The 27,734-nt window shown below is 42.0% G+C and overlaps 1 protein-coding gene across 2 annotated transcripts in view; it reads left to right on the top strand.

Moving 5' to 3' along the window:
- TFDP2 (transcription factor Dp-2) overlaps nt 1-17,874 on the top strand; it is a 116,987-nt gene extending 99,113 nt beyond the window's left edge. For both annotated transcript variants that reach the window (XM_075004290.1, XM_075004291.1), the window contains 3 exons: nt 882-1,048; nt 8,159-8,264; nt 9,499-17,874. In XM_075004290.1, coding sequence (XP_074860391.1) covers nt 882-1,048; nt 8,159-8,264; nt 9,499-9,682 — 457 coding nt within the window. In that variant the 3' untranslated portion in view covers nt 9,683-17,874. The remainder of the gene's footprint in view (nt 1-881; nt 1,049-8,158; nt 8,265-9,498) is intronic.
- The last annotated feature ends 9,860 nt before the right edge of the window (nt 17,875-27,734 follow it).

The raw sequence follows: 27,734 nt of genomic DNA, 5'->3' as shown, positions 1-27,734 counted from the left end.
ACCTACATTGGAATGCACATCAGCACTCGAAGTAGAAAAGACAGCTACTTCCTTCTGTAACTGGTGTTCTTCAGATGTGTTGCTCATGTCCATTCCAAAAGACTCCCACCTCTCCCCACTCCCGGAGTAGCTGGCAAGAAGGAACTGAGCAGGGTTGGTGGTGCCTGTATTGGTGCCACTTCAGAGGGCGCCACACAGACCCAACGGGTACTGACTAGGGGAAAAAATTTCTGGTAACTGGCTATGCACGAGATATGCACACCTATATTGGAAAGGACATGAACAAAGCTTCTCGAAGAACACCAGTTATGGAAGTAAGTAACTGTCTTTTTTCTAACGTCTAGGAACTGTAAGCAAACAAATTTAGAAGGCTATTATTTAATTAACAAATTATCCAACCAGTGATTTACACTGAAGTAAATAGGTCAATTCACAGTGTGGATTTTTTGGATTAGTACGGAAAGTTTAAGGAAAAGCAGCAAAAAATTTAAAAAAAAAAAAAAAGGTCATTTTTGGTGGCAAGGCTGTAGAAGACCTTCAAAAACTATTTGTTCTTGCTGGAGCAGGAATTTTTTCCTCATCTTTTAATCTGTTTAATGAAGGAGAAAACTTTATGGACCCTTACTGCATGCCATGGAAAAAGTTTTAATTGGGAAAGATGATCATTTGAACCCTACAGAGATGCCAGTGTAAAACTACAGGAAAAAAAGCTCTTGCTATACTTACCCTTAGTATTTATGGGGGGAAAAAAGCATCTTAGATCTCTGAAGAAATCCTAAAGTAATTGTATGTGGACACTTTCTTCCTCTGTGTAAACCACAGAAAAATTAGGCCCATTATTCCTTCCAGAACCATCTCACTTTGATATTTCTCCTGTACAGATTCGAATACCTCTTTAATTTTGATAATACGTTTGAGATTCATGATGACATTGAGGTGCTGAAGCGAATGGGAATGTCTTTTGGCCTAGAGGCAGGCAAATGTTCAGCTGAGGATCTAAGAACTGCAAAATCATTGGTGCCAAAAGCATTAGAAGGCTATGTCACAGGTAAGTTGAAAGAAGCTTTCAAATATTATCCATGATTAAATTCAAAGCCATAACTTACTGAACCATTTCTGATTATGTCAAACTACATAAGTATGAGGCATAAGACAGTTTGAAGCAGTTTCATGAAAACCAGCAGGAGCCCACAAATGAATGTTGGTTTTAAAATTAATCTTTAATGGGCACATGTAGACTTAATTGAAAATTGTTCAGAATAGATATTGGTGAATGAGCTGCAGTGCAAAGGAATAATTCTATTAATAGTTTCTGGTGACAAGATAACCCCTGAAACTTCATAATATAGCCAAAACACCTCAAAATGACTTTATTTTCCTTATGTCATTGCGACTCCTTTTTAGACTCAAAAGAATCCTGGTGAACAGGAACAGGAAGGACCTATAAAATGCAGTACATTCCTCATCTCATCTCTTTTCGATCACTCTTCCCAAAATGTATGGAATACAGAGTACCTTAGCAGAGGGCAGATCTGATACTTGACCAGTAACACTGATGATCTTGAAATTTACAAACTGTTAATGTTTGTATGGCTCCTTCAGCCTTTTGAGGAGACCACCTTATAAATGTCTTTCATTTTGCATGGACCACGTATTTCTTTGTGCAACACAGCAAAATAAGGCCCTGATTTTAATTGGCCCTCTGAGTACTACTGCATTATAGATATTCATTAAGACAGAGAGTGGTTTTGAGGAAATAGGACATGTGGCGGGAGATATGGATTCTGTTCTCAGCTGTTACTGATCTTGAGCAAGTCATTTTCACCTCTATGTGCCTTATACATAGTATTTTGAGAACTACTGATGAAAAACAATGTCATTAACTAAAACTTCCTACGCAACAGAAAATGTTATACCCTCTTTTGTTATAAAGTAGAAGACCTTGCTGTTAAAATTGAGTGTTGATCTCTTCTGTTAGAACAGCAGTGTGTCAGTCTGATAGCTGGAAGTCTCCTTGAATAAGTTTGTTCAACAGCCAGTCTACAGGTCAGGTGCCTGACCACGCAGGGCCCTGTAGGGTAGATATAACTTTAAACATGTTAACGGAATCCTGCAGATTAAAGGAAATTGTCCCACGGGATTATGCTCAGAAGTTTGCCGTATGGATATGTGAGGGCATGGCGATGTTCAGCAAGTCCTTCAAATGGGCTGGGACACCACTGACTTTGCAGCCAGATTGTTGTATCTGCAGTGGCCATGGGATTCAGCTCTTGTTTGCAGTCCTGTGGGTTGTCCCAAGAAAAGCAGCCCTCCCTGCAAGACTTCCCTTTTTAAGGAGTAGAGCTCTTTCCTGAGCTGACAGAGTCAAGGCTTTGGCCTTAAAGACTCCCTAATCCCCCTCTACTCCTTGGGCCTTCTCACTCTTCAACAGGCCAGGAAGCTGTTCTGTTCTCCACCTCTGCAGTTGAAGTCCTTGAGAATTCCCTCTTCAGGTTCCTACAGGAGAATGGACAAGGGACCTTAACTGCAGGACTCTTCACACTTGGCCACATACCTGACCCCCTCACAGATCAGGGAGGCCAAAAGCAGCTGTTTTGAGGTTGTTTCCAAGAATAATATTCCAGTTGCTGCAGTGGATACCTCGCCCTCTTTCCTGCAGCAAAGTAGCCAACCAACCCTCCCAGTTCCGTTCCCTATCCCTCTTCAATAACCCTTCCCACAAGTAACTGCTGGTTCGGGAGATCAGAAACTCCTGCACCTGGAAGCAGAAGAGAGTGTCTCTTGAGACATGTTTGGAAGAGGATTCTACTACCATTACTTCCTAATTTTGAAAGCAAAGGGGGCCCAAACCAGTGTTTCCTGTAAGCTGAGTGTTTGGGCAGCTGCTCAGGAGAAATTCAGGTGTCACCCAGCTGATTAGCAGAACACCCACAGCCTCTCACAGTTGGCAGCATTTTTCTGTTGGTGCTGCACATCTGCGCATGCCTTGGTACACACAAGAAAATTTATCCCATACACGAATGGGAGAAATTAGAACATTGGCCAATATCCATCCTGGATCTGTATCATCTCAACAAGCCTCTCAAGAAGTTGAAATTTTGCATCACATTCCGTGGCCATCATTCCCTCCCTGGTTTTGGGAGAATGATATGCCACCCTCAGTTTAAAGGGTGTGTACTTGTACATTTCTGTTTTCCTCCTTTTTATGACTGGCCAGTGCCACTTCCAGTTTACAGTAATGCCATTTGGTGTCTCATGTGTCCAGAGAGTGGTCACAAAGTGTATAGCACCAGTGGCCATGTACCTGCCACATTAGGATGTCTGGATTTCTCTGTATCTCAATGACTGGCTCATACAGAGCTGGTTCCCAGATAAGGTGGAGAGGCGCCTCAGTCTGATTTGTTCAACTTATCACAGCCTGGGGCTGGCAATCAACAAAAACAAATCAATGTTGACCCCAGTTCAGTGCACAGAATTCATCAGAGCGGTTCTTGCCACGCTTAGGCAGTCCCTCTCCTGGCTTCTTCCCCATTGGTTGCCCTTATTTTCAAAGCCTCAGACCTAAGGTGGAGAGCCTGCCTGGGCAGTCTCGGTATACCAGGGCATTTGACTAGTCGCAATCATTTTCTGCTCATCGACGCTGGGAGGCTCAGGACAGGTCGCCTGCCAAGCCTTCCCCATCCGTATACAAGGCACAATTGTTCAGATCTTCATGGACAACTTGGAGACTGTATCGACAGGAAGGGTGGACCCAGCTTGTTAGTCCTCTTCCAAGAAGCCCTCTGATTCTGAGACTTCTGTCTACAAAACAGCATACACCTAATAGCTGTTCATCTTCCGGGGCCCTGAATACTGTGTTAGAGAACCTCAGCTGGACCGTCTCATTTCGAGATGAGTGGTCCCTCCATGCAGAAGTTTACAGTTGCATCTTGCACAAGTGGACCTGTTTGCATCCAGACAGAACAGAAAATGCCACACATTCTGCTAGGTTTGGGATATGGCCACAGGACCCTCATCAGACATCTTTGTCCCCCAGTGATAAGGGGCTCTAGAGTATGCCCCCCTTCCCATGCTGCTTCTCCCCAGAGTCCTCATGAAGATCAAGAATGACAGGGTGAGAGTCATCCTCATAACACCAGTTTATCTGCACCAGTACTGGTTCAGCACTCTGCTCTAACTCTTTGTGACAACTCCATTCCAGCCCCTACTGAGACCGGACTTGCTGTTTCAAAACTCATGGCAGTCTTCTGCATCTGAACCTGGGGGTGTCACTTTTTCCAGTTGCTTGGATATTCTGTAGTTGAACAAGCAGTGCTTGGCATATGGACATCAGGTCTTGTTAGGAAGTAGAAAGCACTCCATCACAGTGACTTGCCTGGAAAAATGGAAGAGGTTCCCCTATTGAACTTTGGATAAAGTTATCAGGCCCAGGCAAGGCTCACTGCAGTTGACCCTCCTGCATCTTAAGCTTCAAGGCTTGTCTTGTTCATTTATAAAGGTCTACTTGGCAGCCATCTTGGTTTCCATCCACCATTCTAGGGCAGATTGATCTTTACACTGGGACACAATGCCCAGATTCCTGAGGGATCTCGAGTGTGTCTACCAGCACATCAACGACCCCTTTCTCCAAACGGTCCTGAATCTGGTGCTGTCTTGGCTCATGGTACTTCCCTTCAAGCCCTGGCATTGTGTCTCTCCTGCTCCTGTCCTGAAAAGTTGAGTTCCTGGCAATGTTCTATTTTTTTCCATCCATGGGGGCAATACATTTTTTTCAGTATAGTACTGTTACGTGCTGTTCTGAACTCTGAGCCTGATTCTGAGGATAGTGCTTGTGAGTAACCTGCTCTGAAAACAACTTGAACAAGCACTCCATTATTCACCTGCTACCTCTCTGTGAAGTTGCCAGAAACAAAAAAAATCAGAGGACATAGAGCCTCTTCGGCACCTAATATAGTGACCTATAAGTCCAAGCGCTCCAGAGAGTGTCACAGTCAACCCTGTTGATACTGCTAAGGCAGAAATTTCTGACATCTGTGCATGTGGGCACACATCTCCAATGTGTAAGCGGCAGATGTCAAAGAACAGCAGTTATGAAAGGTAACTATTTCTTCTTGAAATTATTACTTTCTGTATTTTCCTATTGTTGCCAGTATAATTGTAAACCTGTGCTTTCTCATATATGTTTAGTCTTCTCTCTTTATTCTGCTGTTATACTGGAGTCCAGTGTTTGTGACATTACTTCTCAGTATAATGAAAGTCTTTCTGGATGTTAACTCCAAAGCTGGTCACATCCTGAAGACAAAGAGAATTTTCTCTTCTAGACATTCTGCTTGGCTTAGTTGCTTACTGGTCATAGCTATAGTTATAGACTGAGACAGCATGATGTAGTGTTACTTATATGCTTCTGGTCCTTGGCTCTTGTCAGTCTAAACTTAAATTGTTCTAAAGTGCTCTTAAACTCTGATTCACTTCAGGAGACCATCCATCTCTGACGAAAAAAGACATTTCAACACTTTTCAGAAAAATTGCAGCACTCCCAGTAGCCTGGCACCTGTGTTATTAATCTGATTCTCAGTTCAGCAGTGGCTGTTGTACTGATTTGCTTTGTTTATTTTTAAAAATGTTGGGTCCCTTCCCTGTACATAAGAATGGATTAGGTTTTAATACTTTGTTCCCTAGGTGTGGAAGCTCTATAGAAAGTAATGGTGTTTCTGCAGTAAATAAGACTTTTTTTTTCTTGTAAGTAAAGTAATGTTACAGTTCTTGGGAGGATAATGCAGCTGGAAGATGTCCAGTCATAAATATGACAATTTAGAATGTATACAGCGGTATAAGTTTAATACTCTGAAAGAAGAAAAATTGTTGTTGGCATAATTTCTTTAGTAACACACTAGCATTCCATACAAGCTTTTGGCTGTTAATCACAATCCTGTATTGACTTGCCTTTATTCAAAGTTCTCTGGACCATTACTTTACTCTTTAGATGTGGGTTGCTCTGAGTACATATTTCAAAGTGGTCTTATTTTGGTTATGAAAAAATATGGCCAAGGTTTTGGTTTTTTTTAACCAAGTATTGTATACCAAAGTGCATGCAATTAGTTCAAAGGTTTCTTTATTCATTACTCCTAATATAATTGTGCAGTGTGAGGATATAACAAGATCAATATAAATTATGTAGTTCGTGCAGCCTATTGTACTAATAAATAGGAGTAACTGTTTAAATATGTTTTGCAAAGGTATCGAAAAGAGGGCATTTGCCCGATTACATGATTCTCTCAGGAAAGCATTCTCTTTTTAACCTTGTCATGTTTTATTATATTACCAAAGCAGTGAATTTAAGGTTAAGTGTTTATATCCACATTGTATGGCTTATTTCCATGAAATTTGCCGTGGTGCTTTAAAATATATATACTTCGAGTAACTACTCTTTAGAATAGCAAATCAATAACTTGTATGTATTTACTGGTTAAGTTGTTACAGACAGCAAAGGTTAGAGCTTTCCCACACTGGCGTACGCCCATGAACTGGAGTATAATGGAAGAGAAACCTCTATAGTAGGATCAGAAGTAAAGACTTATCTGCATCAGCTCATTGCTAGTCATCTTCTTAACAGAACATACTTATTGTACCGAATGATGAGAGCCTCAGGCTGTGTCTATAAGAGGAATTTCAGCTGGTTCAGCTCTGTCACCTGGGTATGATCTCTGACTGCTGCAGGTCTGCCACCTGAAATCCTTACTGAAGATGCTTTCATTTATTAACTTTTTAAAGTTTTCTTTTCAGAAAAGGGGGGGTACCTTTTCTCCATTCCTGCCACTCTTACAAATGTACATTCTCTTTTCATTTTCTCTAATTCCCATTGTGCAAAAATTAGTCATGTTGTTCTAACTGAAAGGTAAGAGTCTGCTCAAGCTAGGTTAATAGTACCCTAGTCCAGAATTTCACTTAAAATACCTTATTGATATCCACACAGCTGTATTTTGAACCACCATGCTGAGTTTGTTAACAGAAACAAGAAACAAGTTTGTGGGGATGTTTGGGCAAGGTGAGGGCAGGTTCCTTTTACTAGCACTGAGAAGACAATGCAGTTTAACAAGAAGATGTACTTAGAGTACGGGAGTAGGGTGTACTTTAGATTAAGGTTAGTTTATTATTTAACTGCTCTAAAATCTGTGGTTACCCCACCAAAAATAAACTCTGTACCAGTCAACACAGCCATCTGTAGCACAGTGAAGTGTAACTGGAGTGTGTATAGATAAATGAGAGAATGCTGTTCTGTGCAACATATCCCATTTACTTCATTCCTCATCTCGGCTTATTTTAGGGCAGCCCTGGCTGAAACATATTTAGAGTATATCAGCATTAGCTCCTTGCCTACGGTTGAATGGTAAGCTGGGTAACATGCCCTAACTCCTGGTTTTCAGAGGTTTACGTATAGTTACAGCCAGAATTTAAATATTAGGCTAATTTTGAAGCCAAGTACTTAGAATCTATTTGACATTTTCAATGAGCAGATTTCATCTGAAAGTCATTGGTGGAAAATAAGTATTGAACATTTCCTGAATACCACTTTTGATGAGTATGATTGTACTAGCAGTGTTTTGGTTACTGGTGCAAAATGATTATATAGGCTACGTCTACACGTGCCCCAAACTTCGAAATGGCCATGCAAATGGCCATTTCGAAGTTTACTAATGAAGCGCTGACATGCATATTCAGCGCTTCATTAGCATGCGGGCGGCAGCGGCGCTTCGAAATTGACGAGCCTTGCCGCCGCGCGGCGCGTCCAGACGGGGCTCCTTTTCGAAAGCACACCACCTACTTCGAAGTCCCCTTATTCCCGTGAGCTCATGGGAATAAGGGGACTTCGAAGAAGGTGGCATCCTTTCGAAAAGGAGCCCCGTCTGGACGCGCCGCGCGGCGGCATGGCTCGTCAATTTCGAAGCACCGCTGCCGCCCGCATGCTAATGAAGCGCTGAATATGCATGTCAGCGCTTCATTAGTAAACTTCGAAATGGCCATTTGCATGGCCATTTCGAAGTTTGGGGCACGTGTAGACACAGCCATAGTGTTTAAATTAAATTCCATTAAATGCAGATTCTAACTTTGTAAAGAAAACAATATTGGTGTAACTTTACTAACTCTTTGTTTTCTTTAGATATGTCTACAGGACTTTCATGGTTGAACCAGGGGTTACTTTTAAATTCAGCTCAAGCAGTTTCAGCTTCAGAAGTTGCTGGCAGTACCTCTATTTCTAAATCAAGGTAACCAGAAAATTATTTTCTATTTCAAGCAATGAAGTGTAGTTTACTGTGGTACTCCTATTGATAGAGTGCAGAATTCACTCCAGTGCACCACTAATCCTCTCAGACTAGGGTGTCTCTGCACAGGAATGACATTCACCCCAACTAAATATAAAGGACACTGTGGCCTGGACTACACTGAAAAGTTAGCTCTATCTAGCTACATCACTCAGGCACGTGAAAATATCCTCACCCCTAGACATAGTTAAACCAAACTAACCCGCTATTGGGTTGATCAAAGAATTCTGTTGCCCTAGGTACCAGCTTTAGGGAAGGTTCATGTCCTACGTTGACAACAGAACTTGTCCTTTTAATGTAGGTAAAGGCTACACATAAGCACTAAAGAGGCACCACTGTAACATGTCAAAAGTATACAAAGTAGGTTTCCGTGATGACTGAGTTTTGAAACATTCTAACTTTCTAAAAAGAGGCTTCTTTCCACAGACAATTTCTGAGTTGTAGACTCTGCCCAGATAAGAAGTGTAAGATTTAAAGTAGCTTGTTCATAATTCAGAATTCTTTGTGAACAGGTCAAACTCTTTTTATACATTATTCATCAGTAAGGAATAGGATGAGGCCATTTTGTGTCATTTCCAGCCAAGTTGGAGCCTTGAGAATTTTAGTTTAAATTTTTGGAGACTATACATGGTATCTCCCTGATAGTACTGGTACAAGTTATAGATTCCACGCTGGCTAATTTTCACTTTAATTTTTAAATATCTTGATTGTAAATTGACTTTAAAATACAAATTGTTCACTGGACCTAAATGTTTGTCATTATGTATTTGGATAGAAATCCTGTTGGTTTTTTTTCCTGGTCCCTAGAATTCCTAATGGAAGATCCTACTCATGGCAGTTCACCTCCTTGTGCACATACACTAAAGCATACACAAGGCAATGGGAAAATCATTCACTTTTGATTCCTTCTCTTGGCTTTAAGAGTTTCATTAGCTGGGACAAAAGCTATTCTTATAGCCCTTATTGATCCTGGAGTTTCATTTGCTTTCCTGCATTCCTAAGACCTTTCACAAATACTATATTTTAAATTAAAATGTTTGAAGTTGATAGCTTGTTGATAGCTTCTTTTTAAATAAAATCAAGATACACAACAAAAAAGGTGGGGGTGGGGAGGAGAAAAAGAAAAAAGAGAGAAATTTGCCAAAGTTACAGGGTGACTTTTCTGTTGTTTTGGTAGCGGGAATCCAGGATTGTGTCTGGATGCTGAAGTGGCCTTAGCAACTGGGCAGCTCCTTGCCCCAGGTAGTCAACAGTCCAGCAGTGCAACATCACGTTATTCGGAATCACGAGGAGAAACACCATGCTCATTTAATGATGAAGATGAAGATGATGATGATGACGATTCCTCTTCCCCAGAATGAAGACAGTAGAAAACAGAATATACAAGATGCTGCTTTTATGTGTTTTTAGTGTGTGCTCCTAGTCTTGCTGATGTAACTTTAGTTTCTTGCCTTTGTTTGCACTGTGTTCAGTGAAACTAAGTGGAAATTTGCACAGATGGACACACACACACACACACACACGCAGAGCACCCAAAGTTAAGTAACATATTGAAAACTTCTTATAACTGAACACAGTGTGATATACTGCCACAGAGCAAACAAAGTGTTTTAACTGCAACCAAGAAACAAATCAAAGTCCCTGAAGACTTGGCAAACTAAATTCTACGTGCACAAGATTATTTTCCATAACTTGGGATGTTGCTTCTCCAGTCTGCCTGTCTCTCTCCCTCTCTCAGAAGAGAGATGACTAAAGTGTCAATCAGCAGGTGCTGATTCTTGCGTTGCCCTTAGGCTCCACTACTTTTTAAAAAAGGCTGAAATAGATAGTTTTAAATATCTTATGTATTAAAACCATTATGGGGAGAGGCTGTTAGTATGTTTGCTTTGTTCTGTTCAACTTGCTGTATAGAAGAGTCTTAAAGTAATATAAAATATAAACAGCAAAATTAATCTTGAATTAAATGAAATCAATTTTAGATATTGTAAAAAATGAAATTAGTATATTTCTGTTGAAGGATTCGTGTTTTTTCCATTGCTTTAGTCCATTGATATTTTGGGCCTAATTTATTATAAATAACTGATTATTGTAGCCATTACGTATAGGCAGGATAAAAATAGTGGTATTCTCTACACCAACGTGATTTTTTTAAAGAAAAAATGTCAGTGAAAAAATAGTATTAATAAGTTGTTTGACAGTTAAAAATAAATTCTTCTTTGACTTTCTGTACAACCTTAACCTAAACTAGAAAATCAAATGGAATATAATAGCAAGAGAGTTCTTCTATATAGCAAGAACTTCATATATTTTCAGGTGGTGTTTTAATTTTCAAGGGATACAGTCACATAAAACTATTTTAGCAACTAAGAACTTAAGATTCTTGTGAAAATCTAACTGATCACTATTTATGCAGTTTGACTTTTTGCATTTCACTCAGCTAGGATCATGAAAATAGACTAATCAAATTAACTTTTTGTTTATATTTAATTCCAGTTCCCATTGTTCTGCACTAACTGACACCATGCTAGCACTGCAGAGGAATATTTAACTATAAACAATTGTTTTCATGGGACTTTTTTTTTAAGGAAAAATTAAATCTGATTTTTATATGCTGGCAAGTTAACAAAAATACTTCTCACGCTTCAGATATAGGTATTGGAGTGGTAATAATTTTGCTTTATCATCACCCAAAAGATTTTCTTAATTATGTCTACCCAAAGTGTTAGTAAACTGAGGTTCTTCAGTGAATACATTGCACCTCTGTGTTCTAAAGGTCACATGATTTGCAAATATTTATTTGCAATTTTGGAAGAAGTGTCTAAAATATCAGATTATACAGTTGACTCTTTTGTGACCAAAGATGCTGATAATTATGTTGAATTACAGTGCAGTCACTGCATTTAACAACAAATCATACCAACACAATAGTAAAATACACAAAAACCTATTAAACCCTTTAAGGGCTCAGTTAGGCTCCCGGAATCGAGTGCAATTCTACATTTAGCATCATATTTGGAAAGAGAATTTTTAAATTTGAGTATCAAAACAGAACAGGTTAATCTTAAGTCTTTTGATATGTAAGTTTAAACTAGTCTGTTTTTACTCTTTCCAATATGCTAAACCTCATCAAGAACAAATAATGAAATGATAATTGTGAGAGTCCTTTTTTGACTCTCTTGTCCATGTACATATTTTAGATATTTCAAAATACCAATATTAGCTGTTAGACCAAAATGAGTTATGAGTGTGTTACTTAGGCATTTTGAAAATTACCTGTTGCAGTCTGTCATGTTTGCATGAATTTGGAAAAGTGGCTAGCAAAGTTTCAAGGAAAAATTCCTCAGTGCATTTCAAACCTACCTACCAATCTGAACAAGACTTGTGCCACGAGCAAAAATCAGACACACATTCAGGCATGTGAAATAGGTAAATGACCTCTGTGTTGACTCCTGTTAATAATCTATTCTCAGCTGCCAGTGTAACTAACACTTGAACTGGAAGTGGCAGTGTAAATGATAGGTCAGTACTACCTGATAGAGGCAGGTTATTTCAGCAATGTCTCTTAGTTTAGAGAGAATTCCTTTGGAAAGTGCTTTCTCTTTTCATGAAACCACTTTAAAAAATGTCATCATGTTATCCCAGAACCAGCCCAATTTGCCACCCACCAAGTATTGCAGCAGGCCTCAGAAAACAAGGAAACTAATAAGAACCACTCTGAACACTAGCCCAAAGACGAGGAGCAGTAATTTTCATTTAACAATAAAAAGTTGACAAATGTTTTCTCCAAGGAACTTGGCATGCTGGCTGCCATTGAAGTCCATAGCAGAACTCCCATCAAAAGTACTGCACAACCGCTCACCTTTTGGCAAGCACCAGCAACCTCCACTGGTGTTTTTTTTTAATACTCATAGTTTGTATCTTTGCCTGGTCACCTTCACAAATTGATCTCATGAAACACCCCTGAAAACAGTTTAAATCCTACAACAGCCAAAATACATTAAACCAGTTTGGGAACTTCAAAAGGAAGTTGCTTGAGAGCCTATGTTCCAGAGAGAGTTTTAACACAGGCAGTTGTGGTATTATGCTTTCTTTAACATCTAGGAATCGGCCCTGTTCCGGGTGGAAAGTCACTGTTTGAGCTCCTTTCTGTCTGACAAGGCCTGCTGCAAAATTGCAGAACTGCACCAGATACTGATGGTGCATCTGAATTGATCTTTAAATAGATCTGAACTGTAAGGGGATTTCACATTCAGTACCCATGACTTCCATTGTGTCATTGGGTGGTCATGCCCTCAGAAAGCCCCTTTAACTTTGAGTGGCACCATAGTTATGTGATCATTAACAGCTGGACTGGTTCTTTCATCTTTTATTTAGTTGCCATATTGTGTGATACCACTAATATGTCCATTGTTATCTGGTGGTAGGTAGCAATTAAATTTAAAGCATAAAGAGAATTATGATATGACAAGTGACTTAGCGATTGAGAGTTCTTTTTTTACTGTTTTGGTTTTTGTACTGCTGTTCTGGATAATTTAAATGTTTATTTATTGGGTATGATTTACTAAAATAATTTGAGGAAATACATGAAGTAATTAGCCGTGACCGATCTAATTGTGTGTACACCTTTTAAATCTATTGCAGTAAACATTTTTTTACATATATAACATCTTACTTTAAAGATTGGAGGCTTTTTAAACTTAGGGAAAGAGTCAATAAAGCCTGCTAAACTGTACCATAAACATACCAGAAATGTGTGTGTCTCCAGGATGGGGCTGAAGGATATTTCTACTGTGTGGAAGTTAGCTCTGTTTACAGAATCTGGCCATTAATGATTTACACTACAGTTGTGCCAAATTTTTAATTTCTACAAACCAAATGTTGGTTCCACTGTATTGGTGGTAAAATTAATCTACTCTAAGGTCTCATCTATACGAGGAACTTACGCTCTTTAACTGAAGTGTGTAATTTTAAACTCACTTATCAGAGGGACAGGCACATTAGTCTGTGTCCGCAAAAACAAAAAGGCCTGTGGCACCTTATAGACTAAAAGATATTTTGGAGCATAAGCTTTTGTGAGCAATGACCCGCTTTGTCAGATGCATCTGATGAAATGGTCTTTGCCCACAAAAGCTTATGTTCCAAAATATGTTAGTCTATGGGGTGCCACAGGACTTCTTGTTGTTTAAATTCGCTTAACGAAACCAAAATAAAAATATCCACAGAGAGCTTTGTTCTGGTTTAAGAGGGGCTTAGTCTGATGTAGGTTACAGAGATTCTTTAAGACTTAAGCTAAATTGCAACAAGGCTGCTTTCAGCCCCACAAGTTTGCATCAGTTTAACTAAATCAGTTTACAATCACATCTTTAGGGCATGTCTACCTATACAGCACTGCTGTGGCAGCACACCTAATGAAGACACTGTGCCAACAGAATAAAACTACCTCTACGAGTGGCAGCAGCTGTGTTGGGGGGAAAGCTCCTGTCCATAACGACGCTTACATCATTGTAACTTATGTTGCTTGGGGGTGCAATTTATTCATGATCCAACGTATGGTGTGATGCAGACGTTGACTTAGTTAAATGGGCAGACCTTTCTTGTATAGAAAAGTTTTTGCTGGGTTGGTCCCATGATACTAGAGAGACAAAGTGGGTGAGGTGATATATTTTGGACCAGCTTCTTGTAGGTGAGGAAGAGCTCTGTGTAGCTTGAAAGCTTGTCGCTTTCACCCACAGAAGTTGGTCCAATAAAAGATACTACCTCACCCATCTTGCAACAAGGTGTGATAGAGCCAGAGTTTGGTCTAAATAATAATTTTCTCAAGTCAACCATAAATAGGGTAGAATCTGTCATTTCAAGGGACAGCTGTCAAGTGATCTTTACTTTTTCCTCTGCATGAAACAAAAACACCTTTAAAGTTTGTTTCAAGCTAAGAATTAGATATGCTCATTTGGATGATTGAGACACTTTGCAAATATCCAGAGGCTTTTAAAACACTTTTTTTAAAATAATTTTTTTTTTCTGAATCAGGGTGGTTTGGCTTTTAGCCTAATTAAAATTAAATCAAGTAATGGCAAGTTGCATTTAACGTGGAATAAACAAACTAAACCAAAAACAGGCTTCCTGCTTGATGCACAGAGATGTATGTATTACATTTTATTGCAGATGTCTCAATTGTTGCAGCATCCAGAAACAGTCAGACAGGAGGAGGGTAATGTTTGATCTTTATTTAACTTTGTTACTCTTAGGCATTACATATCATAAAAGCTATTACAATCTGAAAAGTCACCATCTGTATGGTCAATGTAATCTTCCTGTAGTCAGATGAGATTTCAGGGTTGTTAATGCTCCTGCAGTTGTCCTGTGACTGGGATGTGATGAAGCCAAAGCCATATCATATGCATAGCTCACGGAGCTGGAAGGGATCTTAAGGGGTTGTTAAGTTTGGTCTCTCATACTCACAGCAGGACCTATCACCCTCTGTGATGGAGCACACTCTTGTTTTAAACCTAGCCTGCCCCAGACCCTTAAAAGGTCCCCTTAAGGGCTGAGCTCACAACCATGGGTGTACAAGAGCAATACTCTAGCTACTGAGCTATCTCTCTACAAGGCCTGTAGCTGTTAATTTAGAAGAAGGGAGCCTTTGCTAGATGACACAACATTCATTAAGACATTATAAAAAATAACTTCAAAACTTGGAGGAGAGTCATTTATCTTCATCGTTAATAGAATTTTAAAATTTCGATTACTCTTAAGCAATGATATATTCAAATAGTTACCCAGGCTGAGTGAAATGCAGAAGTTTACCCCTACCATGTTCTGGTTCTCATGCACTAGAAAAGCTGTAATAGTGAGACTGTAATGCAGCAAGAGAGTATTCTAGTCCAAGTAAAAAAAAGTGTTCCTTAGAATTTAAAAACAAATTCATGGGAACATTTTCAGTTGATATTGTTTCTTGTAAAATCTAAATTTGGTGCCTTTTAAAGAATGTTTGATTGGATAAAGGTGGATTTTATACCATGTGATAAACATTTTGCAGGTTCTTGAAATTCACCAAAACAAGAAAATTCAGCGTTAAAAATTAAACTCTGTGTTGACAATATGTCTATTCACCAAATATATATAGATATATATAGATATAGATATAGATATATATATATGTTGGACCTCCTTGGTCTGGCACCCTTGGGACCTGACGAGCCCCAAATAAGGACATTTGCTGAGCCAGGGGAGATCCATTCTGGCCCCTGTGCTGATGAACTCTGGCCTCTCTCTGGGTTCATCAGCAGACATAGCTGGGCTCTTCCACTATCCTGACCCCCTGCTGAACCACGAATGTTGCTGGACCAGAGAGTCCAACACCAGAGAGGCTCAACCTGGACAAGAAGCTCTCCATATGCCCTTGAAATCCGTGTGTTAGCCTGAAATGTTTGGGTTTGTTAAACCTTTAATGTACTGGTGAGGATTAATAACAGCTTTGGGCTTGTTTCTTCAGGTAACGTGGAGATTAGAGACATTTTCTCAGAAAAGCACCTTCTAGGTAAAAACAGATTCTCAGCAGTTCCCCTATCTCTGATGCACTGGCTTGTGCATCTTACACAGAATATGCCAATTAGGCTCCTAAGTTAATTTTATGTATATGTTATAAAATCTGTATCATTCAGAATTCTTGATGTGAAAGCTTAGTCCTGCTTCCAATAGTGTTGCTGATTACAAGCCTGTAAAAATTAAGGGTTCAGACCTCAACCTGAACCCATCTCTTTGGTGATCTGAGTGCAATAATTATCCCAGAAGGAAGACATCAAGTTGGGTATTTTTAGCTGGGTTTCCTGCGTGGCACTGTGGGCTATGACAACAGGACACGTTTTGAAGTTAGTACATATACATAGGCACTTCCCAACAGCAGAATCTGGCAATACATCATTGCTTTCTTAACACATACAATAACACTGGGTAACTGGCTTCTGTATCAACCAGTTATGGAGCCACTACAGCATGAATATGCTCGTTGTAATTTTCTAAAGATAATTGAAGTACTTATCCACAATATGAACTAAATTCCACATGGAGTAAACTTTTTAAACCCCTTTTTGTGGTTGAATTGTTGAAACCACTTAAAAGCCCATTAATTGTTTTAACCACTTTTCTATCAAAGTTAACAGACGAGCAGTCTCAGTCATGAGCTTGGTGATTTTATGCCAAGTTTCAACTCAGGCCAAAATAAATGAGAAGTTTAGTGAACTCCTGAAAAATGGAAGCCCTGAAACAACTTTAGCTGTAGTGGCTTTAATTGGTGCTGCTGTAAATTGTGTGGGATTTACCCTATTCCTTAGTACTTCAGCTATAGAATGAGTGGAAATTGCTGATATTTGCTTTGTGATTGTCAACTGAGGGTTTGATTCATAAAGCCAATAACGTTATGATCTTTTCCCTAAAGTATTTATTGGCATAAAATAATTTACTCTTTTTCTGCCAAAGTGTTAATGCATTAAATAAAAGCATTTTTACATTTTCCCTTTCCTGTACTGCTGAAGCCTTATTACTAAGGCTTGGTCTACACCTAAAACTTAAGTCAACTGAGCTACCTCGCTCAAGGCTGTGCAGAACTTTCTTGCCATGTGCAAAAGACCGAGATAGTTAGGTCATCCTAATACCTGTAGATGCAGGTAAATGGAAGGCAGGAATATTCCACCAATCTAGCAACCAGTGCTTAAAGGTGGGGATTTACTATAGTGATGGAAGTCCCAACTGTCACTATAGCAAATACGTATGCTAAAGTGACATAGCTGTGCTGCGCCACTGTTGTGCTTGTTGTGTGGACATAGCCTTAGGACTTTCCCAGAGTAGAATGCCATCTACTGCATTACAGGCTTTCTGGGCTGCCTGCTTCAAACAGTCTGATGCAGAGTTGCAATAGTCCATGAGTTTCTTGCTGGGTATCTTTTAATTAAAACCCTATTATTTTGTTTTGGCTGAGGCTGCTATGAAGTTCTTTTGAGTTTTTTTTCCCCCCGTGATCAAGTAATGTTAAATTTTACTACCATGTTGTGTGTTACTATTAGCATAAAAGGAATGTGATTATATATGCTTTAAACAGAAATGCCAGACAAATGCAAAGTACATAAAGTTTTACATTCCTAAGAGGAACATTGGCATTAGTATATAGTGTATTGGATCCAGTATGGAATTATTACTTTGCAGTCTTTCACATTTGTAAATAAATACCTGCTATTTTTTATGGAAATTTTATAAAAGAAACTATTTCTGTATACTCCACTGACCCCCATGTTTACTGAAAATGCTGCAAAGGGAACTGTACTCCACCAAATTTGGGGGAGGGGGAAAGGAGGGGAATAAATGCATCTGACGGAAGTGGAAAGCATGCACATGGAGAAAAACAGCATCCAGCTGTTTATAAGTTGAGAAGTAAAGCTGAACTTTAGAAGAACAGAATAAAAGAATTTGAAGACAACTGGGGTTGGTCTTGTTTTTAAGCAAAACATTCTTGCAAAGGAAAGCTGCTCAAGTTTAATGTTCGTAGCATGGGTTCTCCATTTCAAAAAAGCCACCTTACAGTGTAAACTCCAGGGGAAAGAGGTCAAGTTAATCTGATGTTTTGAAAATAAATATTTAAAATTCCCTAATTGTAGCCTCATGGATAGTCTTCGGTTCAGAGGAACCTAATGTGATGATTGTATCCAGAACTCCCAGTGGATTGCAACCCCATTTTAATGGGGTCATCAGGGCTGGTGTTGGATTTGCCGGGGCCTAGAGCTAAAGCCAAATCCTGAGCCATACTTTCCTTGCCCCGGCCACAGGCTGAAACCCTTTAGCCTTCAGCTTTTGCCTCCTCCCCCCACAGCCAGGGCAGTGGGGCTAGGGGAGGTTCAGGCTTCAGTCCCCACTCCTGGGGTCATGTGGTAATTGTTGTCAAAAGGGTATTGCTGTGCAATGAAGCTTGAGAACCTCTGCTCTAGAGTTAACCCTCAAGTGCATTGTCACAAAGATTTTCCTGGTATTCTTCCTTATCTCCCTCTGTTAGTCACAACTTGCCACTCAAAAGTCTGCCTATGTTCCATGCTAAATAAGTCCTCTATTGTCTTCATCCTTCCACTTCAGTTTGGACCACTATAATCTGGATTTCCCTTGTCCAGCATCTGTGGGGATGGAACACTCAAAGCAAAAAGCCAAGCTCCCTGCCCACAATAGCTCATCCCCTCCACCCTTGCAGAGCTCATCTCCAGTGTTCACATGAAGGAGAAATGGGGAGGAGCAAGGACGAAGGGAGGCACTCAAGGGGAAGAGGCAAGATGGCTGCAGAACCCGATGGCAGGCGGCCAGTAGCACACCTCACATCCATTCGTGGGAGCCTTGTGGCCAGTAACAGGGCCAGGTAGCAGAGCCTCACAACCAGCACTGGGGAGCCAAGAGTGCAGCTCAGCAGCTGCCCTGCCTCTTCCCCCAAAAGATCCCCTCTGCCCTGGCTTGGGATGACAATTTCAGACTCTGCGTCTGCCGGAATAGAGCCCCCCCCCCCACCCCCTAATCCCAGTCTGACAAATTCCCTGGTTTGGGTTATAATCAGGTCCCCAGTATGCCAGCGCAAGGAGGTGCAACCTGTATCTATATATTAATTTATTTTCCTTCTTGATCTTTTTTTTTGCTGATCTTGAAAGTCCTTCCTTTTTTTTTTTCCTTGGATTGATGTGGCCTAGATTAACCATAACTTCTCAGATGCACTTTCACCAGACTTGTTTTCCTAAGTCGCCTAAGGTATGCATGGGTCAGCCCTGTGTGAAGGAACTCTTGTTACAGCTGCCCCCCCCCCGCCCCCCCGGCACCCATAAACCTCAGGCTGAAACCCTTGGGCTCACACGTCTTTTAGCTGCTGTTAAATGTTAAACATGAAAAACCTGCAGGATTGGGAGGTCACCCATGAAACCAATCCAAACACAAGAAAGATTTTTTTTTTTTTAAATATGCTGCTTTGCCATGGTGTTTAAGGCCACCTTGCACTTGGAAGGATGCCTTTGTGGCAGGACCAAGTAGTATTCTTAGCTCCACCCCTGCCTTTCAAAGAACTATGTAACATGGTTTCTGTACGTCAGAGCTGCTTTTAAATGAAGGAGGGGTGTGGTCATCTGCCAAGGGTCTTTTGCTGTTCTACAATGACACCCTCTTCAGGGGTTTTGAGTCAAATAAAATTCTAAAGCGGACAAAAAAAATAGTCTCACCTGTTCCTTTACACTAGTCCCCAGTAACCCATCCTGTCTGTCTCCTCCACTCAACTAAATTGCCGTGTGACGGCTTCATAGCTAAAACATTTTTCTTTCTTACCGCACTCCTGCAAATATTTTTCCTCGCATTGTTCTGAGTAAAAATGGGGCAATTCTCAAATTAGCAAACTTTGTATTTCCTTGTACTGATTTTCACCATCCCTTTTGATCCTACCAAAAAAGATTAAGGGCATGATTAAACCTAATGTGGCTCTTTACTTCCCCACGTCCTCTCGCAAAAGATTGAAATAAAATAGTTGTGAAGGCTGTCCAGTGAAATACTACAAATATTTCTGGTAAACTACTCAACCTCCTTTCCCTATAACGCAGCATGGGGCAAACGTGTGCTGTTTTTGAACTTGTCCTTGCACAGATCTGCTAGTAATTTTGTAAGTGAATTATAAGCAATATTCACAGTATTCCAATACCAAGCTTCTTTATGTACATATCATTGGAAAAATAGAACCATTCAACTATCTTGGCTTTTTCTTGCCAATGGGGCAGAAATTACTTTTAAAACTCCTAGTCTACTGACATTCATGCATTTCAGCTAGAAAGAGGACTAAACATCTGTGGGAGCAGTGGCGGGGGGAGGGACTAGGTTTAGTATTCACTAAACGTTGTTTCAAATCCCCTTGTAAGCTAACGGGACCAGTTTGGACAATCAGGCCTTTGTACAAAAAATGAGTCTGACAAGCAACAAGTTTCATTAACAGCCAAGGTGTTTGTTCAGCCACCTACAAGTGTGAACTGGGTATGCTGAGGCCCTTGAGCTTAACGTCCAGCACTACTACAGACCCATGCACGTGGGGCCCTAGTTAATACCCTCATCTCCATTGGGTTCCCCCCCCGCCCCCCTTTGTTATTTAATGGGCTCCAGCCACTTTCTACTACACCAAGCTGGACACTTGAAGGCAAGGGAAAAACAAAGCTGCCTGAAAAACTGCATGGCAAAGACGTGGGGCAGCGCAGCTGAAGAAGCTTGGCCACAGCTGGGGAGCCACAGAAAGGCTGCCCCACCCCACCCCAAAAAAAAGCAGGAATGCAGGCGTGTTGACACAGTTCTAAACTGAGGTGTAATGGGCCCATAATGCCCGCGGGGGGTGGTGCCAGTAAGGTGGGGGTGCTGCTCAAAGAACAGCTGGCTGGGGCCTCAGCTGCCAGAGAAGGTGGGGTGGCATGCGCCCAGCTGGGTTCCCAGGGCTCTTCTGCAGGCTGCTGTGCTACGACGTAAGCAGGCAAAATGGGTTGGCTGGGACTCACCTGCCAAGGGCCCTGGACTGCCCCTCCCTTGCGCGGCCCCCCTCCTCTGACACCCAGGCTCCCTTTTGGTAGAAGGTGGAGACTTGCTTTCATTCGACGCAGTTGGTGGGCAATGGCAGGAAATGAGAGACAAGTGCACAGTGTCCCAGCAAGCCACACCTTCCGGCTTGGTGCAGGCCAGGGACTGTGTGATCTAAGGTCTCTGGTTTCTATCCAGCCCACTGAAAGAAATCACAGCCGTTTGCTATGCCCCAGAGCCTTACTCGGCTTATTGCACAGTAGTTGGAGTAATATAATGTCAGAGAGAGCGAAGACTGGTGTTGCTCTTTCCTTCGGCGCCATGAGGCTGGTTAGCTTGTGAGCTGCCGGGGGGGGGGGGGGCACCAAACACCGCTGCTAAGACGACAGGTTGAGAGGGAAAAGACCACAGCAAGCGCCAGCTTATTCAACAAGTTCCTGCAATGCAGTGGTAACCATTTTTATTTCGGAAGATGGCAAAAGCTACTTGGGGGCGGGGGGAGAGCTGTTTGAGATTTGAGTTTAACAAGTCGTGAGGAACTGGTCGAGAATTTGAAAGTGGCCGGCAGTGTCGGCAAATGCTATGATGAAATGATATTGGTCATAATTCCAAGGCATGGTGGAAGGGAGAACAGCAAAATAAAGCCAATGAAGTCAATAAACAAACTTTAATAAACTCAGCGGTGGTAGGGAAGGTCCCACAGAAAGCAAGACCATAAGGAAAAACAGCTGGACAGAGCCAGCAATTTTTCAAAGAGATGTTACTAAGGGCACACGAGCAAATCACTCCTCTGCTTAGGAAAGAGAGGTGTTTTGGCAAAAGACCAGTTTGGCTTAACCAAGAGCACTTGAATGACCTAAATATCAACAAGGAAGTGTAGTAAAATGTGGAAACCAGGTCAAAGTACAATGTAAACACAACACGGGAAGGCAGGGGCAAAATGTGCAAGATGAATGCACAAAACAAGGTCAAGCTAACTTGACCCCCTAAAGGAAACAAAAAAAATATTCTACAAGTATATTAGACGCAAGGAGGAAGACCGAGGACAGGCTATGCTCACAGCTCACTGAGGAGGGAGAAACACTAACAAGAAGTATGGAAACAGCAGAGGTACTTAATGAGTTCTTTGTTTCATTTTCACCAAGACAGTTGCTGAAGACTGGGTGCCTAATGAAGTGACTGCTAGTTGAAATGGGGTAGGCCAAGAAGTTAAAATAGGAGGAAAAAGAGTTAATTGCTTAGGCTATGTCTACACTAGACATAGTTGACTGTTGAGAAGCAATTTTAGCTACACCAATTGCATAGCTCAAATCAATTTACTGCAGCCACCTTCCATCTCTGGCTACATGGCAGAAGGTTGACCACCTTTCAAACTTCCTTATTCCTTGCCTCCCACAGGAAGTACAGCAGTTGATGTTGCCCTCTGGGAGCATCATGTCACAGATGCAGTGTGGCTCTAGCCTTAGAAAAGTTAGATGTCTGCAAATCACCTGTTGAATGGCACCCTAGACTACTCAAGGAATGGATAGTGGAGGCAGCTGAGCCACTAGCTATCATTTTGAAAAGGCATGGAAGTCAGGAGAAATTACAGAAGACTGGAAAGGGGCAAATATAGTGTCCATCTATTAAAAGGGAAATAAGAAATACCCACGAAATTACAGCCCAGTTATCTTAATGTCAGTGCCAGGAAAGCTGATGGAGCAACTAATTAAGGAATCCATTTGCAAACAGCTGCAAGATAATAAAGTGATAGGTAGCAGTCAGCATGGGTTTGTCAAGAATGAGTCATGTCAACCCAGCTGATAGTTTTCTCTGAGAGGCTAACAAAGCCTTATGGATTAGGGGAAAGCAGTGGATGTGTTAGACTTTAGGCGGATTCTGTGATATCAACTTGGCTACAGTATTGCAGGATCTCCCTGTCAGTAAACTAGGGAAATGCAACCTAGATGGGGCTATTATCACGTGCAAAGAGTAGCTATTAATGGTTCACAGTCAGGTTGGAAGGGCATAAAAAGTGGAATTCTACAGCTTTGGAGCCAGTTCTGTTCAATATCTTCATCAATGATAGAGCGTGTGCATATCAAGTTTGCAGATGATACCAAGCTGGGAGAAGTTGCAAGTGTTGTGGAGGACAGGATCAGTATTCAAAATGATCTGGACAAACTGTCTGAGAAAGATAGGATACTGTTCAATAAGGATAAATACAAAGAATTCCACTTAGGGAGGCACACATCAGTTTCACACTCACAAAATGGGAAATCAAAACAAAAAGCAGTCACGTAGCACTTTAAAGACTAGCAAAATAGTTTGTTAGGTGAGCTTTCGTGGGACAGACCCACTTCTTCAGACCATAGCCAGACCAGAACAGACTCAATATTTAAGGCACAGAGAAATTTTGATTCTCTGTGCCTTAAATATTGAGTCGGCTATGGTCTGCAGAAGTGGGTCTGTCCCATGAAAGCTCACCTAATAAGCTATTTTGCTAGTCTTTAAAGTGCTACTTGACTGCTTTTTGTTTTGATAGTGTACAGACTAGCACGGCTTCCTCTCTGTTACTATTCAAAATGGGAAATGACGCCCTAGGATGGTCACAGAGAGGTAGCTGTGTCAGTGTTTAGAGTGCTGCAGGACTGTTTTTTTGGTCTTCCCTAGGATGGAGTACTACGGAAAGGGACCTAGTATCATAATGGACCACAAGCTGAGTACGAGTCAACAGCGTGACACCTTTAAAAACAAAAAAAAAGCAAAACATCATTCTGGAACGTATTAACAGGAATGGTATAAGCATGATACTGGAGGTAATTCTGCCCTACGCTGCGCTTATTAGGCCTCAGTTGAAGTACACTGTCCATTTCTGGGACCTACATTTTAGGAAAGATGTGGCAAGTGACCACACCCTTATTCTCTTCCATATTAGATTTCAGAGTACTGGTTGGCCTTTATAACAGACAACTCAACCTGCTGGCATTCCCCTATAATATTAAACCCTGCACTTCAGCACTGAAGGGGCAGCCCCAGGGAAAGGAGCAACCATTGCTGGTTTTCACAGGAAGGAAAGGAAACCGGTGAAGAGCACAGTGACTCAGAAAGCCTCGGTTGGCAGTTATTGGAGCAGAAAGATTCACATTCTCCAGCTGCTGGCACCTCTGTTTTCACTGGCCAGCACATGCAGCAAAAGATGATGCACAGATGTTAGATAGCAATTAATTTATCAGATTTTAAAAACATTATTGTTAAACTAGCACAGACTACTGCCCATGTTAGTCAATACCACATGCTATCAACATTATATACACTACCTTCACCTTGGAAGAGGCAAGTCACAACATTTACACACCAAAAATGCCTACAGCATAAGCGAGAGAACAAGGATGCCTAAGAAGTTGCTACAGTATGGGTGTGTACATCCTGGCATTAAAAAATATTTCACACTTGCATTTAAACCATAATGACAGGGGAAATGCCCCAACCTGTAGGTACAGTCTGGGCCTCCGGGTTTCCGGAGTGAATCACACTAGCCCCATTAGTGAAGATTCTGAATACTTTCTCCAGAAAGTAACACTTATGATCCCAGAAGACTCAGCAGATGCAGCACTACACATTAACCCTGCTGTTATTCCAGGATGAACTAGGACTGCCCTGTTCCTAGGCAGTTTTCCAGTATGTGTCAGTCTATTCAGTATCCTGGGGTCTATCAGCTATTTGTTAAATGTATTTGGGTTTGTCCATGTTTCTGAAAAGCCCCTGCAGACACTGGACACCTTAAGAAGCCCTGGATAGCTGCACTAATAGACAGAGAATCCTGGCGTCCATGCCACAACACTGCCCTACAAAAAGGTCAAGTTGAATGGGCCATGGCCAACCCATGTCCCTGCCTCTGTCCCACCCTCACCTCCAGTTCACACCTCAGTTCACATGTAGCTGGTGCACCACATGGACTCAGCAAGACACGAAATTCTAGAGCACTGACAAAAGGCGAGACATGTAAGACAGAGTGGTACAAATTCATTCTGGCCCACAGAGTAAAGGAATAAGCACAGTAGTAAATATTTTTTTCTCCCATGTGACACAGAACAGGAATATATATAATCAGGTTTTATTCTAAAGGTGGTGAGAGAGTGGCGCCCCCCCACACCCGGCCAACAGTTACTGAATTCCTACAGGATCACCCGTTACCTGCCGTAGTGCAGTTTTCTTTTAATTCCACTTTGATAAGCAACCACTGTTTTTTGCGGTGTCAAACAAGGATGCATCCTTGCTCCGACATTGTTCGGGATCTTATTTGCACTCCTCCTGCAGCACGCCTTTGGATCTTCAACAGAGGGCATCTTGCTGCACACAAGATCTGATGGGAAACTGTTTAATCTTGCAAGGCTGAAAGCTAAGTCTAAGGTGTGGGAAGTCCTCATCAGAGACATGCTGTTCACAGACGATGCTGCTGTAGTGTCTCACACAGAAGACCAGCTTCAAAAACTGCTGGATCAGTTCTCCAAAGCGTGCAAGGACTTTGGGCTTACTATCAGCCTAAAGAAGACAAACGTACTCAGTCAGGATGTTGCTGAATCCCCATCAATCAGCTTTGACAACTATACGTTAGAGGTCGTCCACGAGTTCGTTTACCTCAGGTCCACCATCACTGACACACTGTCATTGGACACTGAGCTAAATAGGAGGCTCGGAAAAGCGGCCACAACTCTGTCCAGACTCATCAAGAGAGTGTGGAATAACAACAAGCTGTACACTCACACCAAAATGCAAGTCTACAGAGCCTGCATCCTCAGCACCCTCCTCTATGGCAGCGAGACTTGGACCCTGTATGCCCGCCAGGAAAAGAGGCTGAACGTCTTCCACTTGCACTGCCTCAGGTGCATCCTTGGAATATCATGGAAGGACAGAGTGACCAACACCGCTGTCCTCGAGCAAGCTGGAATCCCAGCCATGCACACCCTCCTCAGGCAGCGTCAACTCCGCTGGCTTGGCCACATCCACAGGATGAATGATGGAAGGATCCCAAAAGGCATCCTGTATGGTGAGCTAGCCTCTGGCAAAAGACCTCCCAGACGCCCCCAGTTGCGCTACAAAGATGTCTGCAAGAGAGACCTCAGAGAGGTAGACATCGAGCTGGACAACTGGGAAGAACTAGCAGATGACCGCAGCAGATGGAGGCAGGGGTTACACAAAGGCCTTCAGAAGGGCAAGATGAGGATCAGACAGCTAGCAGAGGAGAAGCGAGTGCACAGAAAGCACACTAAGGACTTGCCAGACACCCACCACATCTGCAAGAGATGCAGCAAGGACTGTTACTCTCGTGTGGGTCTTCATAGTCACAGTAGACGCTGTAAATGAAGTCCCCAATTGAAACTATAAATGGCACGATCCATAGTCTATGCAGACTGAAGGATGCCTACTACTAGTTTTTTTGCATGTTCTCCCCAAGTTTGCAGCACATAAGCCTGAGCATTACAGAAACCACCCACAGCTAGACACTAATGTTTGTCTACAACACTGGTTTTTAGCAACATACAATGGTATGTGAACAGCACAGACCCATACACTTGGTTAGTGAAATCAGGTGTGACCTTTGGCAGTGAAGACTGCATGTAACCCCTTTGATTATGGGAACAGATTACTTGCAATTGGAGGACTGTGTGGTTAGCAACAACATCAACAGTGCAAACTAGGAGCCTTACGGCTGCGGGGGTTAATGTTTTATTTCTAATGCCAATAACCACAAAGCTCCACCTGAAAGGTAAAGAAGAGACCTGAATTATGCTTCAAAGTATCCCACTGAGCTAGATCACACCCAGAGTGAAGCACAGCCCTTTCAGCAGTGAACCACAGGAGCGGTTCAGGAGAACAGGAAGTGAGGCAGCCAATTGAAACTGCAGGTGGAAATTTTAGTTATGCAGAGGCCTGTGGTGGAATTTAGCCAGGACATGAGGCTAATCCTTCTGTCTGCACCTTGCAAAAAATGCCTCAACATGCTTTGTATTTGATTTGGTAACATCTCTGACTGCCAGAACATTTGGCGGCACCACGGTACTGGCTCTGTAGCAGCCGAGAGGGCAGGGCCAGCAACACGGCTTCCCTTACCCACACAGTGCACCTTGAAGTTTTTGCAATCTTTTGTTAACGGCAACCCTCTTTCAAAGCATTAACTATCGAGGGATGCTAACAACCCCTCCTCCAATTTCCATGCCTAATGGATTCCCTCTGAGTCAGGGTTGCTTAGTTCTGACACCAGACCCCTCTGGCCCTCTCCCACAAGATGCCCTCCTGCCTGCCTGGCCCTAGCAGGCAGGAGCCCTCTGTGCTGGGTTGGATGGGGGAGCTGCAGCAGGGCAGAGAGTAAGAGCCCAGTGGGCCACAGAGGAGCCCCACTGCAGGCCCCGCCCCCCCCACTCCCGACAGCAGAAGGCTGCTGCTAAGAAGGCTCTGAACGCTGGTGTTCAGTGGAGAGTGGCCAGGCCTCCCTCAGCCAGGCAATGCTACTAACTTGAAGAGTGCCACCCTGGATAAAAGAGTGGCGCAGAGGGTCATAGGCCAGGGATACATCTCAGGTGGGTGCTGGAAAAAAAAAAATTCCAGATAATCTGGCTGTGTCCCCAATTCAGAAGCACCTGGACTTGTTTTATAGTGAGAGGGCAACTCGTGGCGTCTCCTCTTGGCGACCAGTGTCCAGTTTTAATTTTTTCCATCCATAGGCTGAAAAAATGTTCTTATGTGCAGTAGGGCATGTGTGAATGTGCACCACCAAGCGAAACACACTGCTGGCTGTGCACGCGCTGTTAATCAGCTAGGTAGAACCTGAATGGCCGCCCAAGAGCTCAACTTACAGACACCACTGAACAGCTTCAT

Source organism: Carettochelys insculpta, chromosome 10 (assembly GCF_033958435.1).
Source record: "Carettochelys insculpta isolate YL-2023 chromosome 10, ASM3395843v1, whole genome shotgun sequence".
In the NCBI taxonomy this organism is placed as follows: Eukaryota; Metazoa; Chordata; order Testudines; family Carettochelyidae; genus Carettochelys; species Carettochelys insculpta.
The sequence above is the reverse complement of the archived record's forward strand: the minus strand, read 5'-3'. Positions and strand labels throughout refer to the sequence as shown.